The sequence below is a fragment of the Nymphaea colorata genome, chromosome 10, assembly GCF_008831285.2.
Source record: "Nymphaea colorata isolate Beijing-Zhang1983 chromosome 10, ASM883128v2, whole genome shotgun sequence".
Classification (NCBI taxonomy): domain Eukaryota; kingdom Viridiplantae; phylum Streptophyta; class Magnoliopsida; order Nymphaeales; family Nymphaeaceae; genus Nymphaea; species Nymphaea colorata.
The window spans coordinates 24,818,815-24,831,413 of NC_045147.1; the positions used below are offsets into that span (position 1 = coordinate 24,818,815).

Here is a 12,599-nt window from a genome sequence, read left to right on the forward strand (position 1 = left end):
CGGAACAGTTCGAACAAAGAACATGGGGCATATATGAAGGGGGTAGATAGTCTTGAGGCGTTCCTTACCACGGAACGCTGCTCGACAGAGTGCCTCTCATGCAGCGTCGCAAGCCACAGTCTCGACTCTTGACCTCTCTGCCCGCAAGCCGTATGCCTCTACCTCCCTCTGCTGACCGGCAGTGACGTTCTCCGATGGTGTCGATAGGGCCATAGGCTTATCTCTCTCTCTTTCTTTAACCCCATGGACGGCGCATATTTCGGTCTGAAAAAGAGAGGGAGAAGCTCGAAAAAGTCGAGCAACTCCCCGTGACCCGCTCTATCTCCCTCCTCTCCTCCTTTCTTTCCTCGATTTCCTTTAACCCCCAAAAATCGACCTTCTAACAATGCCCTACTAGGCTACTACTTACTGGGACATCGACGGGCTTCAGTGGAATGGAGATGCTGTGGATTGGTGGTGAATCACCCGCGACGGACTTCAGTGGAATGGAGATGCTGTGAATAGGTGGTCATGAATCTCCGCGAGTAGGCGCAGTGAGTCTGGCCATCGGTGAGGCAATATGAAAACAGGTGTGGATTGAGTAATGAGGAACGGCATTGGGGTTAGAAGGGCATCGCCCAGACTCAGAGATGGGCGGTAGCAAGAAAGGAGCATTTAAGCTCCGGCGTGGCTGTTGTGTGAAGATGGGTGTCCAATGGAAATGAAGAAGAAGGGGATGATGTCATCAGATAAGAAAGGAGTAACAGCAAAGGCTGTTGAAAAGCAGAACACCACAGATCGATGAGGGACTGGAGAAATTTGGTTGATGGTGAAGAACGCTTGCTACTGCATCATGGACCAGTGCACGAACAGCGCACAGAGACACAGAGAATCATGGGAGAGACGCACAACTCTCTATCTGGGTCGTCCACGGTGTTAGATCGACAATTTAGGTTTGATGTCCTTTGGTGTATATTTTCTTCAGAGTCACGCCCTGGGAATTTTATAATTGAACTGTGACTTAATTTTTTGGAACATGATGAAACCCTGCGATGTCTTGGGTGAGAGTTAATATTCGATCCTATAGTAAGTTGATTATCCAAAGTTGGATCCGTGCATTCTATCCTACTTTGAAAAGCTTACGAGATCTAAAACCGATTTGTAGCTCAGCCAGAAAGGTGAACAGGGATAGCGTTTGATCTGAACATAACAGTCAAGCCAGATTTTTGTCTGTTTTATTTAGAGGACAATTCCCAATCCTAAGACAGTAAATTGACTGTAAATACGTTCCGGAATAAGACAAAAGTATAGCTTCAGAAACCAGAGCTAGCTATTTCTATTCCTCTTTAAGACACTAAAACGATAATTAAATTGCCCGCTGGTTTCTGTCAAGCTTTCTTTCAAAACAGAAACAGGGGCAAGGTGTTTTTCTCTGCGATACCATGGAGTTTTTAATTGTGCCAGCTTTCTCGAATCGTGCGTCGAATAATTACTACAAAACGGAAGGTTAAATTTAGTTTTCTGCAAAGCCTGTGAGGCCAAGATGAATCCTATTTAGTTCTTCAGAGACAAGTTAGAATTGGTCAAACCTTATTCTTACGCTAAACATGCAAGTTTCATGCCCGTGATAACTTGCAGAATTGTTGCAACGTCCTTTAAATGGCCTTAAATTAATATTAGGTGAGTTTAACATTGAGTTTCAGAAATCTATCGATTTTCAGAGCTTTATCGCATTGTACTCACTACAAAACAATTTTGAGCTAGTTGAAAGTTTGCTAAAGAGAGCAAAAACATCCCAGTGCCTGATTGATCCCAATTTTTGAGTTTTCTTAGCATACCAAATTTTTATGTTTTAAAATTACTGATGAATAGTGGAAACCGTTTACAGTTAAACAAAAAAACTCAGCCAAGATCAAAAGGGTTTCAGAGTCAAAATTGGAGCAGCGCGCGGGCAACATGCCCCATCTAGCAAGGCGGTCATAACTTATAAAAGTATGTCAAGAAATGTAAGCAGTCTTTGCATCTTGTGTTGAGTCCTCTTCTTGCCGTTTTCTCTTCCCTCATTTCTTGGTCAATTCATCGTATGTGTCTTAAAAAATAAATGGTATTTCACAGAAAGTTTCCCGTTTGTAGGTGGATGGCAACTGGCATATATTTGCTAACATTGCTCTAAAATTAGGATGCACCGTTTTCATTGTCAACCGTCAAGTGAAATGTGGTATTTTAATACCACATATATGAAATGTGGGCATGGGATGCCTGGTTTATGGACGGTGGAACTTTTAGTTCCATCCCACATATGCATGATATTAACTGCCCGACATTTTAATGTCAAAACATTTGAATACCCATGCATTTACTCGCCACCTAAGGGGTGAAATTATAATTTTGGTATTATGAGATTTTTTAATCTTTCTTTGGGACTCACGGCATGAACGCTTTGATTTATGAATTCTAGAATTTAATTCCCTTTTAATCAATCAAGTGATTTTCAATTCTGAAAGAAAAAATCCAGACCATCAAATACAAAGGAAATTAGAACTAGAATTTTCATTCTAATTCCAGTTTGAGAGTACGATTTTTGCTGTGAAATTCTATTTTTCAAATCAAAATACCAAGCCATCATCATCGTGGTGTTTTTCTTCTCCCCCTTTCCCAAAAACCTCCTCGTTTTTTTTTTCCTTTCCGAAGATATTGTTGCTTCTGCCCACCAGACCTTGGTCGATGAGGCAAACATCGTCCCCACAGGTTGTATGGAGGATATTCCATTCTCTAAGTCGTCTTGATCCGTTTATGAAACACCTCCCACGAAGACAGCAGATTCAATGTAGCCAGCGTACAATTGAAAGGCGCTGTGGCGGTTAAGAGCTACAAATTTTTATGGGGTCCTTTTTAACGGTGAAGAGAGATGAACTCGGCTCCCAGAAAACAGCACGCCATAAAGGGAGAAAACGTACATCTACACAATTGAAATGAATGTCTGTTTGGTACATGGATAGATGAAAGGAAGGATCAGAAGGTAGCTAGGTGGGCCGGGCTTCCGCAGTGGACAAGGGATGAGATGGCCTCAGGACTTGGGATCCTCATAGGCCGAGAGCTCCAAGTGGTGTCTTGCCTTGGCCAGCCTCGAAGTAGAAGATGAGCATGGCTAGCATGGCAATACGGGCGTGCTTGATCTCCGCCAGCTTGAGTCTCTCGAGCTTCTCGACGTCTGGTATGTACTGACCATTCTGGATCGTGCCGGCGAAACCGAGGGGGTCGAAAAACTTGCCCCCAGGGTATCCCTGTTCTCCGGTGGCGTTGGCGAAGTTCTCCGCAGTCCTCGACCAAGGAGTCGCCCAATCCACAGACTGAGAATCCGGGTTGAAGAAGTCTACCCACCTCTTGCTCTCAACCCAACCCATGAGCAGCAGCTGAGTCCCCAAGAGGGAGCCGAAGGAGAAGGGAGCAATGGCACCGGGGTCGGCGCCGGCTTCAAACCAGGGGACGCCACTCCACGCCTGGCCAACGAATATGCCCACTACTGCAGCCATCGCCCATCGGCCGTGTATCAGCTCCGCCTCTCTGTACCATTTGAGGAATGCGGGGTCCTTTCCCAGCCCGAGTGGGTCAAAGCCGTAGTCACCTGGAAGTCTGCAAGGGACGGATTATGATACAAATTAAGCCACTAGCCTTAATCAACATTAGCTTTAATTAACATCATCATCATCTTCATATTCTTCTGTAAAAGGAAAGCCAACAGGGCAGGTCTGTTGGCTCCATCTTCGAACGCATCACGTCTGAGTCGGTTGAGAGAGACTGCAAGAAGGAATAACAGCATGAATGAAGGAGAGAAACTTACGAGCCATCGAGCCATTCTGGGTCGATGAAGTTCCCCCCACCTCTGACAGCAGGTATCCACGACTTCTTGGCGGCGCCAGCAGCTGACACTACCACCAGCTGCCTGCGAACTCCCGCATGGTAGGTGCTAAGATGAGACGCTGGTGTCCCCAGCTGTTGCTTGAGCTTGCTTCCAGGCAGCAAGGAGGACCTCAGTGGAGACGCAATCGCGGATGTCGCAGCTACCGCCATCGGCCCTTCTTTTCTTCGCTCCTCCCTCTCTCGCTCTTGGACGCTAAATCGCAACTATCGCCTGGGACGATATATCGGGGGCGTCCAGAAGTTGATCTCAAGGCGGGATGCCCGAAATCCGCTTTGGATAGATTTCGGTCCAATGAGAGCCACCTCTCCATCGTCGAGATCGTCCGCACCGGAGACACGTGGAAAGAATTTGCCGCCTTCGCTTCTCCGCCTCACGTTTCAGCGGCTTACGTCACAGACGGACTGCGTGCAGGGAAAAAGATCTCATCTCCACAGCATTGTTTGAACCAAACCCTTTCTAGGTCATTCGTCTCCCATTTTGTAACGATGGAGAATTGGAATCTGATTTATATCTGTGATGATTAAACGGATGTCTGTAAATTATACATCAAGATAAAAATATATATCGCCGGAAATGGTCTTTCATTTTGTATCGATTAGTTATCAAATCATTGGAATCCGATTTATTTATATGAATTTTAAATGGATGGCTTCTAAATTACTATAGATAAGAACAAGTCATTTTCCTCCAAAAAAATGAAAAATAAAAATTGAACTGTAGCATATGTGGCCACAAATTTAGAAAATGTCCATTTAGGCCTTCCTTTTGCGCAGCCGGTTGAGTATTAGCTCGAGTAAGGTGGGCTTGGGCCCAGTTTTCCGCTATAATGCTTGGGCACTTAGACTTGCATTGCAACTTCCAAACAACTTACTTGACCATTTCCACGTCTTAACCAATGGTTATCATGAAGTTTTGTAAAAATATGTTTGGTTAGAACCCCGTCTCGTTGATTGAGAGCATATTTTATTTATTTGATGTGCCTTGGAAATAGGAGGGCAGACACCATTAATAAAAGTACGTGATCTTCAACCCGAGGCCTTTCAAATTGGAAGTCTTCCGTCAAGTTATGCGTCTCGATAAAGTTGGAATTTTTAACACACTAGGTTTTAAGTTTTTCCGGTGTTTGGGTGGCAGACTTTACTTCCATAGATAGGATAACAGTGACTACATCCACGAGCAAAGTCTTCTCACTCTCTTTTTCAACGTTTCCCACGACCAGAGAGGGAAGGGTGACATTATTTATGAAGTCAGGTTGTTGCAAAGAATTTGGCAATTTTCCTTTCGATAAATGACCTACCGAAACTTTTTCCTCTTAATATGATCCTGTTAAACTTCAAGCTTAGTAGCAAAGTCTGTATTGCTAGCTGCCGTACCACCGAGGGAGTTATAGTACACGCTAATTGGAGGTGAATTCCATGTGACCTAAAAAGTCGCTTGGGTAATATTGCAATGCCGAAAGAGATTGACAGTGGATTGTTCCGAATGACTGCAGAAGATATATTCGCGTCGGAACTAAGGCAAAAAGAGCAAATCCAAATATGAAAATATGGTGGACCTTGTCCCACCGTAGGATGACACCATTTTACGGCTGAAGCAACATCACAAAGAACTCGAGTAACCAATTTATTGATGTCTACTTTTTGCCCTCTAAAGAGAACATTTCGTGCAGACCAAACAGATCACCAGGTTGTAAGAAGGCCCAATTTTCCATGACTGCCGGCGCCTTCAGATGTCCAGCAAACTGAATTAAAGCCTCCTGACGACCTCTCTAGCAAATTATTGCCTTCTAACAATCACTTCAGTGAATGCCAGACCCTTCTGTATAGTTATCCCATGATTGGGCATACCGAAAGAGATGATCGATACTTTCTTCATCACTACAATAAATTAATTACATACTTGTTAGGGAGTTGAAGATCCCTCCTATTCAAAACATAACGTGTTTGTACCCTACCATGCATAATCAGCTATGCCAATTACGAGGTGAGCCTTTACCCCATAGATTAACAACCATGGAAACCATTCCATGCATGGAGGAAGTAATGAGAGATACACTTTACCAACTCAATATATACTCACCAATAGATGTAGAACCCAGGCTAACCAGGTATTATTGTTACTATCAGGTATTATTGTTACTATGATCATCATTACGGTCCTTGGCCCATTTGAACGCATTAATCTATGAAATCTCTAAATTCGATTTGCAACCCGTCATACAGATCGAGTCTCGAGACCCCACTGCTTCCAAGTCATACTTGTGTCTCATTAACTGTGCCCAGTCTGATGCAAGATATGCCACCATTTGACGAGTAGAGTAACATTCCTCAAACAAATGGCGGCCACCATGAGTAGCAGCTGGTTTGATAACCTCCTATCTCTCATTTTTCTAGATGGAGTTTGTGATTGCCAACAATATCATGCCTTAAGAAAAGGCCTAAACATGACAAGCGTGTATCACACTCAGAACAATTAGATATCTTCCACTGCCCGTTAGACGTGAACATCTCCATTCAACAACTTACCCTCATCCTCATTCATGGATTTATATACGTGCTGCAAAAATCCTACCCCGAAACTTCTCCAAGAGTAACGCATTGTCAGGATACATGTAGGAGCTTTACTGAACATAGCAGAGAAAGAGATGAAATAATAGAAATGTAATGTGCAGAGAGGAGGAAAGGTAGATCGATCTATTTCATATGTTTATTAGTTACGAGCTTGGAGGTTCGAATTTGAGCGGCTTCATTTGGAGCCCAACAGAAACTTTTGATGAGGCTTCTTAAGTTTTGTGCAGCAGGGGCGTCCAGGGGCAGGCTGATAAATAAGTGACGATTACTGTTCCCAACCTTGTGGTGCAGGAGTTGCAGGAATTCAGTAGTATCCAGGTCGAAAAAGCAAATACTAATCCTTCCCCATATGATTTCGAGGGGCCATATCCTTCTCATACCAATCATGATAATTTTTTTTGCAATGGCGGCCGCTTGCGGATGGGTGCAATTGGACATTAATTCCTCCTGGGATCAATAGTGGTGGTCGCATTTGCGGTTACACGCCATTTTGTGGGAACCCATCTCGCTAATCCAAAAAAATAAATGGAGATAAAAATCCTACAGAAACATAATAATAGGAGGAAGGAGAAGAAGAAGAAAAGGGGAGAATAAAAACGCAAGGGAGAAAGAAAATAGACGGATAGAAGGTGAAAAATATAAACCATTAATGCAAATCAATACTCAATTGTAATATTGATGATTAAAACTAATATAATATGAATTACAAATTTACTTGACCTTATGAAAGTCGAGATGTATGAGCTCGAATAAACGAGTCAAATTCTAGCTACTCCGATCTTTCTGCAGCCCTAGCTCTCACGGAAGGTAACACTATTTTGTTGTCTCCTTGTAGGGAGCTTCCATTAAAGACCTTGGTTTAGTTAACCGAGTGGCAAGTATATGCAGATGCTAAAGGATTGGGAACGTGGGAGCATATGGAATCTTGGCGTTCCCATGTTTGTGGGTAAACTGACTTGGGAATTGTGTCAACAGTTAGATTTAAAGGTATCAAGAAGATTGGCTGCGTTGAAAGGGAGACTTCTTTCGCACGCTGGTAGGAGGTGTCACATCAGTGCTCAAGTCAAAGTCTGCCAGCAGGTCAATGTTGTGGCATTACGCCTACGGTCATGTTAGATTTGCGGCAGTAGTAAGTGGTTGATATTCCCAGATCCGGAAGTTCTAGTAGAAAAGACCATAGTTTTCTAAATTGTCGTTCTTTAACCCATTTTTCGGATCCTTGTTTCATGTCGTACTTTCCTGTTACACCTCGAAGATACTCAGGCAGTCTTCTGCTGAAAAAAAGGTTGCTGACCGAACAATTTTGACGGTTTACAAAGGAAAATGAACGAAACCCAAACCCTTTGTTTTCTATCTTTCCTTTTGTTTATTTTCCTTTAAGATACAAGAGAAACGAAACCCAAACCCTTTGTTTTCTATCTTTCCTTTTGTTTATTTTCCTTTAAGATACAAGAGAAACATCCCTTTGTTTTCTAAGAACAATAAATAGAAAGAAGGCTTCATCAAGACATCATCCACCTCATAACTGGTGAGCAGTTGGACGCTAACCAACTGAACAAATAAAGACAGCAGTAATTGCCAACGGTTCGCCACAACCGAGAACATACACATCTCTTGAGATGTTGGGACTTCGATCTTTATACAAACAGAAGCCTGTTTGCGACTTTGATCTGTATATCACTCTTGTTTCCCCATTTTGGACGCCCCCTTCACGATCTTTTGCCTAAAGCAAGGCTAATCCTCATGCGCCAGCCCTCTAATTCCTGCAACCAACATTTAAATTTCTAGGAGAAAATTGGGGTCATGAATATCTCTGGTATATGTCTAGCTTCTCGATTGTTACTCAATTTCTTAGGCTGAATCACCACCAATTTGAAGAATAACTTATTTAGCCTTACCCAAAAAAGGATTACCAGCCGGCTGAAGTAGTTTTTACCCGAACAAATTCATAAGAATCTCACAATATCGTGGGAGAATGTTCCCCAGAATTCTACAGGTAAAATCAGAAGAGGCTTGTAACTGCTATAAACTCTACGCACTGTCTCTCTTCATGCGACGTTTCTTTTGCATCTTTCTCTTACATTTTCTTGATTTTGGATCATGAAAGCTTGTGGTCATATTCATATGCAAGCCATGTAGGCAAGCCATGTAGCGTACGAAACTAGGAAAAGATTCAGGCAACATGATTAAAACGAGAAACCGGAAAAAGAAGGACGAGAAGATGTTCCTCAATCTCAAGGCTTAGTTGTGTATGCTTTTCCATCGTCGGATCAAATGGTATCCCTTACAAGTTACAAGTTACAGAAAGGCGCCTGTCCAGTAACGGGTTGCACGAATAAGAAAAAGAAAAGCAAGAGGAGCTTACCACTCCGTTCAAGGACTCGAGTGCAGCTTCCATCTCGGATTTGAAAGAAAAACAAACAAAACCGTATCCGCGAGATCGTCCTGTCTCCCCATCGTACAGAACCCTAGCTCCAACCACATTCCCGTAACCGCTAAACATATCCATCAAACTCTCGGAATTTACAGTCCATGACAAATTGCCCACGAACAACTTAACTCAGTCTCTGGAATCTGGATAGAGGGGCTCCCGCGGCTTCGGTTTGTCGCTGAAATTCACCCTCAAATTTCGACCTCCGTATTCCTGAAAATTTCATTTTTCAGTTTCTGCACGATATATATACACACACACAAAGGAATATGCAAGGGATCTTGTTCTCTTTTATTTGGTCAATCGTCTTACACTCCCGTCGAGGTTCTCGATCACGGCATTAGCATCTTGGAAGCTGCTCATTGTAACGAACGCAAAACCTCTGCTCTTTCCCGTGTTTCTGTCGTAGAGCACCTAAAACATTCCTTCAGCGATGATGAAGCCGTCGCAAAAGCCTATTCAATCGCTATAAACAAGAATCAACCCATTCCAATATGCAAGCGTTTTTACCTCCACAAGTTCTGGGCTTCCACACTTTGGACGATCGCCGCCAGCTGTGCGCTGTCGCAGCTATAAGGCAGATTGCCGAAGTAAAGCTTGGTATTGGGTGGCGAGGGAGCCGCCTCTTCTTTCTCCTCTTCCCCTTCTCTCTCTTCGACACGGGCGGCTTCCTCGTGAGCCACAGCCCACGAGATCCCTTGCGGCCGCCTAGAACTGTTCCTTTTTGCCAATGGCGCTCGAAGTAGGATTAACGAGACGGCGTCCAAATGGCCTGAGAAGCAGCCCATGGCGCAGGTGAGCGTAGAGATAAATTTGCACGTCCAACGTCAACCAGTAGGGATTGAGAAAAAGAAACTGGTGTCGAGCGGCAGCAAGCCGCGGAGGTGCTGGCGGCGGCCGAAAGGCAGGCAGCAGCGGCCATGGGGCTAAGGAGGGCTGTCGCACTTTCTCTCTTTCCCTTCTCTTGTTTCGGAGTTCAGGCGACCATCACACTGAAAAGCAGAACGACTCTTATCTCTTCTGTGGGGTTAATAACCCCGAAAACCGAGCGTCCGACGCCAATGAAAAAACAAACAGTCAAAGTCCCCTTCGACTGAGGTCCACGGGATCGGCGATTAGACCTAAAAGTTTTCCCTATCTTCTCGTCTTGGAAGCCCCAAATCGTGTTCCTATAATCCACATACGAATTTCTCAGGATTCCCACTTGTCATATTTTAAATTTCTAATATGAATCGGAATTTATAAGCCGCCAGATACACTCTTCGAATTTAATAAGAAAAACATATTCAAGAAAGAATTACAAAGCAACGCTTACCTTCAGGTATTTGATTTGTTTAGATTATAGATAAAGCTGTTCGCCAAGTTTTAAAGAAAGGTAGATATGAAACTAAAAAATGAGAACAAATCTCATGGGTCTTTTATAGGTTTTCGGGACCAACCAAATAAATAGTATGTGAATCACTAGAAAATGCTTCATAGTCGTGCCTCTGAAGTTGGGTAACATTATTCCCTAAAAGGGAAAATCGTGCATCTTCAAATAGCTACTCTTCCTTAATCAGTAAAAAGTTGGACGCAAAGAGGAGCTACAGCCACCATTCTGAAAATCACTGTTGTACATGCCAGAGCGGATTCATATCGCCCAAGCATTGGTTCTATTGGTTATTTTTGAAAAATAAATAAATAGTGTACCCGAAACTAGTTCTTGAAAGATTTATTACCATAACAACATATTCACAAAAGATGAAAAGGCGAACAAGATTTTCTGACCATCTAATTGCAAAACACATCCCTCTCCACGTATCGTACAATAGTAACACAAGTTTCTACCTGCTCTTTCTTGAACGTCTATGTCCATGTGATTTCCTCTTCTCCCTTTTATTTTCCGAGGACTCAAAACGGTATCTGCTCCCATCAGAATCAGAAGAATCCTCCCTAACTGCACCAAAAGCAGCCCTCGCTGGTCCTCTAAATTCGACTTGATACTCTTGATTAATCCCGGTTTTTCTCTCAACAGGAGCACTTTGATTACCAGAGGAACCAGATACACCTGATCCTTTCCTAAATGTACTTTCCCCACCATCACCACTTCTCACAGCAAATTCTTTCTCCTGAACCATGACTTTACGGTCAGATTGTGCTTTCTCAGAAGGAAATCTCAATTCATCATTAAAATTGCCAGCCACGGACTGGTTGCCTCCTGACAAGGCCTTTAAATGATACTTATTTGTCTCTTTTGAGGTAGACCCCTCAAGGTTCTCCCGGGAGTAAATTGGATCAGGGGGCACCCGCAAGCCGAGCTCTTGGCCAAGCGATGCAAGGAAATCTCCGGCAATCAATCGATTTAAAGTACTGTTAACTCCAATTTTCTTGGCCTCATGATGAGGGGTTGGAGAACTAGAAACTTCATTTTCATCATCTGAATCGTCTGAGAATATAGCCTGCACACAGAAACAAAATTTTCAAATATACGGTATGTACATCTCAAACATTCTGACATCCTAGCATTCTAGAGACAACATACTCCTGAAAAAGTTTACAGAAATATTGAACATGTACACAATTGAGAAGATGCTCTGCACATGTGAAATTAGTTCATAACACTGTCCATCAAGTGCACAGAACTTCCTAAAGGGTAAGTATTGAAAAGCATAATGCCAGTCCGAACTGTTACCTTGTACAAATCCACTGGCCTCTGTGCAATTAAGTCAACTGGCTCAGGTGCCAATTCAACCGAGGTTGTTTGGTTTACCCCATTTCTTGGATCTGTTGAACCTCTACTTCTGGCATCATCTCCCACTTCCTTCATGCTCCGAAAAGGAATTGAAATCGCAGGCATGTCCACTATATTTCTGGTTCTCTGCAAGGGAGGAGGCTGAAAAAAGGACAAAAAAATAAGTGAAATAATGAAGACAGCATTCCTAAAAGTCGCATGGAAGAAAGACAGGACTTGCAACTGGGTACCACTAAAATGTGCTGCACAATTTACATATGTGCACTAAATCAGTTGCATTCACCTTAACCATGATTACATGTGGTGTAACTAAGATGTACATGATTTAATTGCACTAGGCTGCACATAAGATGTCAAGGTTATGGTCCTGACAGTGCTAAGTAATAAAAGCAACAGATTTTCCTGCCTCTACATATTGAACCATCCTTATACCTAATTTTCTTTTGAGCACATCAACCTTTGATCTGCAATACCTTTTCATCAACCGAATGGTACCTCGCGGAATTTTTCATACGTTCCAAATCATTTATCTGGTACCAGGATGATGAATTTTGCAGCACAAAAGGTGGAATGAAATGGCTTTTTTAGATCACTCATTGCTCGATCAAAACTCAGAACTCACAATCCTTGAACAATTCCGAGCTCTCACTTGTATACCTACCATAAATGGGTCCATGATTATAAAGTATAAAAATTTATACGATATCATGGTGGTTAAATCATCAGATTTTGATATTGTCTTGTGCAATAAAACTAACATAGAACATGAAATTTCAAAGAGCCACTTGCCAGTACCTTTCCAATGAAAGGATCGAGAACATCAAATCGCTTGCATAGAATTGGTAAAGGTCGCCATTGATACTCAGTCCTCTGGGGATAACCTCTCTTTGGTTCTTTTTCATGAACTTGCTGCTGATTATACAATTTCAGTTAGCCACATTTAATCTTGCATTCCTGAGCCAATCT

General features: G+C 42.8%; 3 protein-coding genes across 11 annotated transcripts in view; all 3 read right to left on the reverse strand.

Moving 5' to 3' along the window:
• Positions 1-2,918: 2,918 nt before the first annotated feature.
• Positions 2,919-4,112, reverse strand: LOC116261815 (chlorophyll a-b binding protein CP24 10B, chloroplastic). The gene is made up of 2 exons (XM_031640695.2): positions 3,821-4,112; positions 2,919-3,612 (listed from the first exon to the last, which is right to left on the reverse strand). Exons 1-2 carry the CDS (start codon positions 4,048-4,050, stop codon positions 3,063-3,065), a joined length of 780 nt encoding a protein of 259 aa, XP_031496555.1. The 5' UTR covers positions 4,051-4,112; the 3' UTR covers positions 2,919-3,062.
• A 3,805-nt stretch (positions 4,113-7,917) lies between these two features.
• On the reverse strand, positions 7,918-10,059 carry LOC116262706 (29 kDa ribonucleoprotein, chloroplastic-like). The gene is given in 5 exon segments (XM_050080152.1): positions 7,918-8,234; positions 8,837-9,115; positions 9,215-9,316; positions 9,413-9,435; positions 9,438-10,059. Coding segments are annotated over 5 exon segments (711 nt in total). The 5' UTR covers positions 9,691-10,059; the 3' UTR covers positions 7,918-8,180.
• A 438-nt stretch (positions 10,060-10,497) lies between these two features.
• Positions 10,498-12,599, reverse strand: part of LOC116261738 (G patch domain-containing protein TGH) — a 32,782-nt gene continuing 30,680 nt past the window's right edge. For 8 of the 9 annotated variants that reach the window (XM_050079910.1, XM_050079911.1, XM_031640581.2 and 5 more), the window contains 3 exons: positions 12,429-12,545; positions 11,574-11,774; positions 10,498-11,340 (listed from right to left, as the gene is read on the reverse strand). In XM_050079910.1, the coding sequence (XP_049935867.1) occupies positions 10,726-11,340; positions 11,574-11,774; positions 12,429-12,545 (933 nt within the window). In that variant the 3' untranslated portion in view covers positions 10,498-10,725. The remainder of the gene's footprint in view (positions 11,341-11,573; positions 11,775-12,428; positions 12,546-12,599) is intronic. The other variant, XM_050079916.1, reaches the window with a different exon arrangement.